The sequence below is a fragment of the Rhinopithecus roxellana genome, chromosome 18, assembly GCF_007565055.1.
Source record: "Rhinopithecus roxellana isolate Shanxi Qingling chromosome 18, ASM756505v1, whole genome shotgun sequence".
In the NCBI taxonomy this organism is placed as follows: Eukaryota; Metazoa; Chordata; class Mammalia; order Primates; family Cercopithecidae; genus Rhinopithecus; species Rhinopithecus roxellana.
This window is the reverse complement of record NC_044566.1, coordinates 26,766,314-26,776,737: the sequence shown is the minus strand read 5'-3', so window position 1 is coordinate 26,776,737 and position 10,424 is coordinate 26,766,314. Positions and strand designations below refer to the sequence as shown.

Below are 10,424 nucleotides of genomic sequence, written 5' to 3'. Positions count from 1 at the left end.
TGAGATCACACCACTGTACTCCAGTCTGGGAGACAGTGTAAGACTCTGTCTCATAAATAAATAAATAAAAGTTAAAAATGCTGCTAGTTAAAATAGAAGTTGATTAATTTCCTAAATGTTTTCTTCTGTCTTCGGTATGAATACATCTACCTATGAATATATATGTGATCATCTGCTTAGGGTTCAAGATTCCAACATTGCACTTCATTACTATTCTTATTTTTCCTAACAGTTATGAAATTTTTGATTGTGTTGTGTTAGTAAATTTCTTTCTGAGGAAAACTAGACTTTTAGACCTTAAAGGTTTTTAAATTTTGTTTCTCAAACAACACCTCCCACAGTGGTAGACTTTATCACTGTATAAAAATGTACAGTGGTTTTATTGACATGTACATTCCAATATGTTTACAGCTGCAAGATAATGAGGCACACTCAGTATTGCACTTCATTAAAATTTCAGGCTCAAACTTAACCTAGAAGTTTAAATGAAATTGCATTTGTAATTTAGTAATTCTTATACAGGACAAACATTGATATCTTTATATACAGTGTGATACTTATTACATTTATATGCTGTCCTAACACAATTTTTTTTTTTTAAATAACAGTCTAGGAAATAAACCAGAATATTCCTCTTTTTATCCCCACCCGTGATGCAATTGTACAGGATTACAAAAAGGCAGTATACAATAAACAATGATTATTTTTCTTTTTTGCTTGAAAGCCAGCATCGTTCTTAGCCCATGGGCATGGCGATTCTTTTATATCAATTATCTATAAATGTCCAATGCTTCACAGGCCAATGACGGTAATGGCCACATGCAAACACCTCACAAGTTTGATGTCATTTGTTCAAAAGAAGATAAACCAAAATAATGGGAAACTTTCCATAGCAAGAATTATGTACAACCTTCTTGCACTGTGAATGGTTCATTTTCATGGATGTAAAAATGGTCCCGTCCTTATCCTGAGCAGAGTTTAAACTTCACCGCATCCTCTTGGGGGATGAAGGCAACTTTTCTCTCTGTAGACAAAGGATCTGAGTGTTCTAAAAAGTGTGGGCATTTCTGCACACTCCACATCCCAGAGCAAACTCTTCCCCAGTGGGTGGATGAACAACATGGAGTGGACATTCAGTTCCTTCTAACTGCTTGCCTTTGGGACCTGTATAAATTTGAAGGAGGCAAAGGAAAATAATGTTTTAAGAATACACACATATAAATCTTACAGAAATATAAATCACTGATAGGTTATTTGTATGACTGTGGTTATACAAATGTAACACTTAGAAATTTTTCTTCTGATCACAAAAGTAAAAAATGTTCACTATAAAAAATTCAACATAACAGAGATATGTATAATGGAAGAAGTGATGGGATCTCTTATTCACCATATCCTGCCTAGAGAGGATCACTTTGAGCTACAGATCTTTTTCTATTAATAAATGCATTAGATATATCATTTTAAAACAAAGAGCAATGAACAAAAAAGGTCACAAAACCCCTCAATTTAGTCTGGCAGAACATTATTTTTCTGAATAGAAAACAGGGAGATTTTTTGTGTAGAATATTCTATAAGTAAAAACAAATTTAAGTTTAAAGAAGCCATGTTTTCCCTTTTATCTTCACTGATGAAAAAGCATACACTGGTAAAATGGGAAGGCCAATGATTCCTGTAATTTTTAGAAGTAGCTGAAGGATATTAGCAGGAAAATGAAAATTGATCAGGTTAAAAATATGAACAATATTATAAAATACAAAGTGGAAAAAACACTTTGGGGAAGATATGAATTTGTTGATAATAATCAAAGTAGGCCTATAAAATGTACCCAAAACAGTATTTTAAAAAAGATAATTATTATATTAACGTGCTTCACGTCATGGGTTTCCTATCATTTCAAAAGGATTTTTAGTTTCTTTAGAAATGAGGAAGCTTAATTTGTCAGGAAAATATGCTAGGCTTATACTTGAAAGCAGAGTCCCTATTTAATATTAGATGAAGGAATAGGAACTGTGCATTAGTTTTCTATAGCTAGTTTTCAAAATAATAAATGTAAATTCTGATTGTGCTTGAAATATCACACGATTGGATGCAATGAGCTTACACTGATCAATGAGGAATGACATCTCATTTACTTTATCTTTTCTGGGTTAAAAACATCTCTGACATAAGAGAAGGAAACCACGATGGACAAAAGGCTAGCATTTATAAAGCTCTTAGCCTGCACAGTATAAATACTCAATGAATGTTGGCTATTACTACTATTACTGAACAACCACAAACTGAGGCCTGATCTAGAGAAATAAAAAGTAAGTTCCATGTAAGAGTAAGACCAAGACATGAGAGTAAGTGTCAAACTGAAGACAGCTAATCTCAGACAGAGAAGTCAACTTCAGGTTAGAGCTAACAGGCATGAGAGTAGCAATGAGTGCCACCTCAGACAAATGCAGGCACAGACCCAGGATGGGTCAGCACGGGAGGATGCCAGAGGTTTGCTAGAACGTTAACTAGTCCTGTTAGAAAGTTCAGTGGCTCCTGCTTCAAATCACACTGCAGATTGGTGTCCACCCCACCAGTGGGTGGGGGAGAGTGAGCAGGATGGGGACACTCAATGGCAGATCTAGTTCAGATACACAGCGTATCAGTGGTGGTGACACCAACTGCAGCCCTTGGGTTTTTTCAAGGAAAAAAACAAATATTTACTGCATGCCTAATGTATGAATGGCATTGTTAGGTACTTGGGATTAAAGATGAAGAGTGCATGGCTCCCATCTTTGAGGTGTTCATAATCCAACATGATGGTGAGAAATAAAAATAGTGAAAACACACCTGCAAACATTTGAGTGCTTACTGCTGAGGCACTGTTCTAGTATATCAACTACTTAACTGCTTAACAGTCACAGGAGGCAGAAACTATTATCCTCATTTTGTAGATATGAAACTGAAGTAAAATTAATTTTTCTGATTCTTAGATTCCTCATATTTAAAACAGGCACAGCAATACCTAACTCATGGGGTGCTGTGAAGATTAAGTATCCTGGCACGAGAAGGTAGTCAATAAAAATTTTGGAAAGAAATGGATAAAGGGATTATGCTATGGTCTCGATGTGTTTGTGCCCCTCCAAATTTATATACTGACGTGTTAAGGAAAGGAGTTAGTTTGCCTTAGGTAGATAGCAAGGGAACGGTCCCCAGAGAGCCCCAGGTCCACAGGTCACTGCCTCATCCCCAAATAACATAAAAAGCAACCTGGGGAAAAAAAGTCAAGCTGCAGGCACCGATGAGGGAACTAGCACAGGGCATTGTGCCTAAAGACATGCCCACGGCTGCACAGATAGAAAAACCTTCAATCAGATAAAGGACAAGACCTGGGATAGAAATGCCTTTATTCGGCCGGGCGCGGTGGCTCACGCCTGTAACCCTAGCACTTTGGGAGGCTGAGGCGGGCAGATCACGAGGTCAGGAAGTCGAGGCCAACTTGGCTAACACGGTGAAACTCCGTTTCTACTACTAGTACAAAAAATTAGCCGGGCGAGGTGGCGGGCGCCTATAGTCCCAGCTACTCGGGAGGTTGAGGCAGGAGAATGGCGTGAACCCGGGAGGCGGAGCTTGCAGTGAGCCGAGATTGCGCCACTGCACTCCAGCCTGGGCGACAGAGCGAAACTCCACCTCAAAAAGAAAAAAAAGAAATGCCTTTGTCCTTTGTATAGTCAGGGGGCTCTCTCCTTTTGTGGGCATAGGCACAGTGGGCTCCAGTGGGTTTCCTGGGCCAAGATCCCGGGCCGAGCTGAGTCAGGCTCTCTCCAAGACAGCAGGCAGACTAAGCCCATCCCTTCCCATTTCCAGTCCATAAAAACCCTGGGCCCCAGCCTCATAGGGAGCACCCCGTTTGGGTCCCCCTCTCTGCTGGCAGAGAGCTTTCTTCTTTCGCTTATTAAACTTTCGCTCTAAACTCACCTTCGTGTCTGTGCTCCTTAATCATCTTGGAGATAGGAAAAAGAACTCCAGGCATTATCTCAGACAATGAGAGGCTATTATATCTTGGTGCACTGCTGAGACTATAACAGTAACACCAATGTTATGGTGTTAGGAGGTAGAGCTGTGGGAGGTGATGAGGTCATGGGGTGGAACCCATGAATAGGATTAGTGCTCTTCCTATAAATGAGACCCAGGAGAGGCCCCCTGCCCTTCCACAACAGCAAGAAAGTGATACCTATGAGGCTGAAAGTGGGCCCTCACCAGACACCTCATCTGCTAGTTCCTAGATCTTAGACTTCCTGGTCTCCAGAACTGTGAGAATAAATTTCCACTGTTTATAAGCTACCGAGTTTACAGTATTTTGTTATAGTGGTTGAATGGACGAAGACTGATTATCTAAAAATATTAGAATTAACAGGGTTGAGAGTGGTTAGAGAATTGCTTCTTCTGTCCTTCTAAGTAAACTGTATATGGCCATCTTCCCTACACATATCCCTGTGGGATCTCCTTTATTCTATTCCAGTTCTCTAAATGAACGATGAGTTAGAGGGATGTGTGAGGCTGGGAGAGTATACCTCAATCTCAGTGTATGTTCTTAGGCCAGTTCATTAACCTCCCTAGCCCTCAGTTTTCCATTTGATAACATAGGGATAATACTCTCTCCTCGTAGGTTGTAAAAATTGAGAAAATATGTATGAAAATGCCCAGGACCGAGGTCATTCCTTCCTTCTGCTGACTTTGGCTCCTCCCCTGCCTCCCTCCTGTGATTCCTTTGTGTTGGCTGCCCTGATCCTGTGACTGTACGAGGGGAAGCCTGACCCTCCTCTCTCAGGTACTACCCACCACTGAGTTCTATGAACTTGTTTCATTGTTAACTTCCTTATTTTTAGCATACTTGTTTCTGTTTCTTAACGCAGAGGAAACTTTAAGTAAAATCTAGATTTCCCCTGAAGACACTGCTTGCCTTAAATCTTTCTCAACTGGAGGCTGTTTATCTCCCAAGCTCCTCCAGTCATATGGTTACAACGTGTGACTGATTTTTCTCTTGGTTCCTATTTCCAGACCACAACCTACAACTTTGATTCAGTAATTGCCCTTCCTCCAAGCTCAAGTCATCTAGAGTCATCTAGAATACTGCCCTTTCCACACTCCCTTCACTTGCTGACCTCCAACACATCATCCCCTCCCTCCATGCATGGCTCACATCTCTATTCTGTCCATTATCCCACATAACCTTGGCTTCACATCATTCTGACCTTGCTTCCTTCAAAGCCTGCTACTTCTATTTAAAAAAACGGTATTTAAGGAGAAACAGTAAAACAATTTTCGACATGAGCAAATGGTAAAAAGTAGTCATACTTGAAAAAACCCTACTTATCTTTATTTTGAAATGGATAGTATATGTTTCACATGGTTTAAAATCAAACTGTTAAAAATCATACAATTGGAAGCCACTTCCCCAGTCTTTACCCTCATCTTTTTCTTCTTTTTCCCAATAGTTAATCAATAGTATTAGTTTCTTGAGTATCTTTCCAGGGGTTTCTTTATGTAAATATGACTAGATAGTCTAATTTTCCCTCTTGAAAAAGGCAGCATACTACATACCCTGTTCTGCAATTTGCTTTTTTTTTTTTTTGAAACAGCTCTGTCACCCAGGCTAGAGTGCAGTGGCGCAATCTTGGCTCACTGCAACCTCCACCTCTCAGGCTCAAGCGATTCTCCGGCCTCAGTCTCACAAGTAGCTCGGATTACAGGTGCCCACCACCATGCCTGGCTAATTTTTGTATTTTTAGTAGAGATAGGGTTTCACCATGTTGGCCAGGCTGGTCTCGTACTCCTGACCTCAAGTGATCCACCCACCCTGCCCTCCCATAGTGCTGGGATTACAGGTGTCAGCCACCCCACCCCACCCAGTCTAATTTGCTTTTTTCATCTGCTACTATCTCCTAAATATCTTTCTAAATCAGCACACAGAAACGCCATCTTTTTTTTTTTTTTTTTTTTTTTTTTTTATTGATGCATAATATTAGCCACTACCCTACTGGATACTAGCATTGTTTATACATTTTTATTATCACAGCAATGCTGTAGTTAATAACCTTGTTTATTTGCCCCTTTATATTGTCCTCACATTTGTAGCTATATCCCTGAAGAGGGAGTGCTGAAGGGTTGATACACTGGTAATTCTGAGAGGCACTATCAAGCTGTTTTCCAGAGAGGTCTGTCACTTGCACTCTGATAAGCAACAGATGGCAGTATGTGTTTTCCAGCTTTGACAACATGGTATATTGTGTTGTATGTACGTGTGCATGTATTTTCACTAATTTCAGATACATCATATGTAAAATTCTCTCCTATGGTCGCATGGACCTCTCCTTCCACTTCTCTCACTTCCGTGAAGCCTGGTATTCCACCTCACTGTTACCAGCAGCCTCCTGTCCTCTTCCAGTATTTTTAGCTTCTGTTTGGTTTCATATTTCTTTCCCCTCAGCCTGCTTTTCATAGACAATCATTTTTCCTGTATTCTGAGTGGTTTCTTTAATTCCCTTGACTTACTGATGCTCACTACACTGCTGATTCCCAGCCATTCTAGATTAAATCATTTGTTCATTCTATGGCAATGGTTCCAGGCTTCATTAAAAATAAAAAACCACTGAATCCTTTTAAATGGTTCTGTAATATTGAACTTCATATGACTTTTTAGTGCGGAACAGCCATCTTTTCACGAATCCTTAGTAGACTGCATTCTCACTCCCCAAGAGATCTGCTCCGTCAGAGCTAACTCCTCACTCACGATGATCAGCTTGCTTCCTACTCCACCCAGAAAGTCATACGCTTACAAGGATCAAGGAATTCCTCCTGCTTCTTTAGGCTACTTTGAATTGAGTTTCTGTCACTTGAAACAAAGAGCGTTCATATTAATGTTTACATAAAACTACGGTATATAGATCATAATCGTGATTTTAAAATATTGAAAGCATACCTGCAGGACAGTGTGGTAGTTCTTCCTTAGGAATGCTAGTCATTCTTTGAAAATCATCATGACAAGCATTACAAAAATGTGTTGTTCCAAAACAGAAAAAGACAGCCACTGAACAGCAGTAGCGACATTTATATTCCAAAAAGTCTGTGCCATGTTTGGGACACATCTATAGCAAAAGAGAAGAGACAGACACAAGATCATAGTGAGACTGCTTCAATCACACTTAAGATAGGCATATACATGGATAGCTCCTTAATTCATATTTTGAGGGCATACATAACTCTAAAAATTGATTGAAAAACTGATGATACACATGTTTGAAAACTAACAAATAAATATGTGGCTCTGCCCAAAAGGTCTGGACAAAGATCCAGGTTCTAATCCCATTTCCATCATAATCTATCTGATTTAATAAGCAAGCTACTTAATTTCTTTAGGAATGTTTTATGGCCTGTCAAACTGAAAATTAATGAAATTAACCTCTCTCATAATTTCACAGATATACTGGGAATATTTCACTAAGGACGGGAAAACCTAAAAGTTTCACTGCAGGTTTAAGAAACTAAGAAAATAAGTAAATTTATTACATTGTTTAACTATGGTGATCATTTCATGGAAGACAAAATTATAAAATAATTACCCAAAGGAAATAATATATATGAAATAATGTGAAAAATTATACAACACTGAACAAATATCAGAAAATACTGAGGAGAAAAGCCTGATTTACATTCCCACCATATTATTGTTTAAAAAAAAATTATTTAACATTTCTAAACTGTTGTTCCTAATAAAATGTCTTGCCTACCTGAGCCCTGGAAACATCAGAACAGGCACCACAAATGAGCTCTCTGGGATCATAATCATCTCCCTGTCCAGCCTCAGCATCACAGCGAGCTTCACCACCAAAATACGCCTGTGGAGAAAACACATCTAGATTACAGCAGGAAAAAATAAAACTCTGGCATGGGAGATACAGTATGGGCATAGTGAAAGGTCAAGGGGCTTTAGAAAATACTATTATCTACTAGACTATCCTTTGAAATGCCAAGTACATGCCCGTATTGCTGACTGTAAGTAGGGTGGATCAGGGTAAAAAATAAAGCTATTTCTTCTTTTTCTTTCTTCCCCTCTTTCCTTCCCTTCCTTCCTTCCCTCCTTCCATTCCTCCCCTTCTCTTCTCCTCTTCCTCCTCTCTCTCTGTTTCTTTGAGACGGGGTCTCACTCTGTTGCCCAGGCTGGAGCACAGTGGCACAATCATGGCTCCCTACAGCCTCAACCTCTTGGGCTCACGCGATCCGCCCAACTCAGCCTCCCGAGTAGCTAGGATCATAGATGCACACCACCATGCCTCGCTAATTGTCTAATTATCTGTAGAGACAGGGTCTCCCTATGCTGCCTAGGCTGGTCTCAAATTCCTGGGCTCAGGTGATCCTCCTGCCTTGGCCTCCCAAAATGCTGGGATTATTGGCATGAGCCACCATGCCTGGCCTAAAGCTATTTCGATTCTCAAATGGATTCACGCTTAAAGTAGGGAGATACATTGTCCTATTAAAAAAAAATGACAAAAAAGCATAATATTCCAAATAAATATCAACAGAATATTAAGTAGTAAAAGGTATGCTTTTTTCAGCATCAAGTTTGAGAAATTTTTCTCATTTTGAAATATTAAAATATATATTCCCTTCTACTGTTTTAATAAATATGCTTAGCAATTCTCAATTTATAATACTGTAGAACAAAATATGCAAAAGTAATTAGTATAGAATCGTAATTCCAAGGCTAATGGGAAAGAAAAAAGTACTTTTAAGCATCTTCTGATCACACATTTTTTAAGAAGGAAAGGCAGGCTGGGCATGGTGGCTCACACCTGTAATCCCAGCACTTTGGGAGGGTGAGGCAGACAGATTCCTTGAGCTCAGGAGTTCAAGACCAGCCTGGGCAACATGGCAAAACCCATCTCTATCAAAAATACAAACAAGCAAACAAATTAGCCAGGTGTGGTGGTGTGGACCTGTGGTCCCGGCTACTCAGGAGGCACAGGTGGAGGGCTTGTTTGAGCCCAGGAGGTAGAGGCTGCAGTGAGCTGAGATCATGCCACTGTACTCCAGCCTGGATAAAACGTGAGACCCCATCTCAAAAAAAAAAAAAAAAAAAGGTAAATTTGGTAATTCTATTCAGAATACTGCTCATAGTTATAAAGTTATGCAATGCAATAGGCAGGAACTCAACAATTTTCAATACAGAGAATTGAATAGAATTTGAATAAATAAAATTATCATGAATAAATAAAAATATCATGATGGGTGATTTATCTGTATTTTGCCCTGGGCAGGGAATAAGTGACACCAAGGAACTGGGACAATTTGCATGCACATCATGTCTCATAGTCAAAAAGCTATGTCCGGATTGGGAATAAACAAACTGAGTCAATATAAATCTATTACCTATACTAGAAAAACAGGTTCAAAGACAGGATCCACTGATGCAGAGGTTATAAACGGTCGTTCACCAGCTAAACCTAACCCTGGAAGTATTTTGGTTTGTCTTGGGGACTGCTTACTCCAGCTGTTTCACTTTTCTGTATCCTCTGCTTGGCTTTCTAAACATTTGATTGCTACCCTGAAATAGCACAATATTCATTTATAATGTTTAGTACATGAAACACACAGAAATATTATTTTGTTATTTGTAACAATACAAGTTTCATAAATGTACACTATTGGGTGTGCATGTATCTATCTGCCTTTCTGGCTATCATCTCGCTACTTAGACATCCATTCATCCTGTATTTTCTTTTTGCTACACTGGGGGACTATGCATCTTTCTCATGTAGTCATTCGTTCACTCATTTATTCACTCTCCACTTAACTCTGTATCTAATAAGTGCCAAGTACTAGAGATGGAAAAATGAAAAAACATAGTCTTTGTCCTCAAGGAACTTATCAAGTGGTGCAGAGTGATAAGTGGTCCAGTAGTCATGATGCAGAATAGGCGGTACTATGCTACTCAAGGAACTTACCAAGTGGGGCAGAGAGATAAGTGGTCCAGTAGTCATAATGCAGAATAGGCGGTACTATGCTAGACGCCTACAAGATACCAAAATTATGTGGTGGTGTTGATGGAAGTGAGATGGAGGCATGTTACAGAGGAGGTGAAACCTGAGCTGAAGGCTGAGGTATGACAAGACAGATTAGGCTCTGCACGACAGCATGTGTGTATGGGCTGGGGGTGCCAGGTCAGAGTAAAATTTGCAGGTGGAGGTAGAGAAGAGCATCCTTTGAACAGCAACAGACTGTGCAATGGCAGGGGGGTGTCAGTGGGTGAGCAGACAGGGCTGAGTCTGGGAAATGCAAGTTATTTGGTATGCTGTAGCAAATGTAGAGCAAATGATAGCATCTTCGGAGATGAGACTGGAGAGGGAGACTGGGCTACAGTATTATAAGTAGAAGAATGATACAAT

The 10,424-nt window shown here is 39.7% G+C and overlaps 1 protein-coding gene across 14 annotated transcripts in view; it reads right to left on the bottom strand.

Annotated features, from left to right (window-relative positions):
* Positions 1-344: 344 nt before the first annotated feature.
* Positions 345-10,424, bottom strand: part of MYCBP2 (MYC binding protein 2) — a 292,153-nt gene continuing 282,073 nt past the window's right edge. For 12 of the 14 annotated variants that reach the window (XM_030921889.1, XM_030921891.1, XM_030921901.1 and 9 more), the window contains 3 exons: positions 7,770-7,877; positions 6,962-7,127; positions 345-1,164 (listed from right to left, as the gene is read on the bottom strand). In XM_030921889.1, coding sequence (XP_030777749.1) covers positions 1,049-1,164; positions 6,962-7,127; positions 7,770-7,877 — 390 coding nt within the window. In that variant the 3' untranslated portion in view covers positions 345-1,048. The remainder of the gene's footprint in view (positions 1,165-6,961; positions 7,128-7,769; positions 7,878-10,424) is intronic. The other 2 variants (XM_010374615.2, XM_030921890.1) reach the window with 2 other exon arrangements.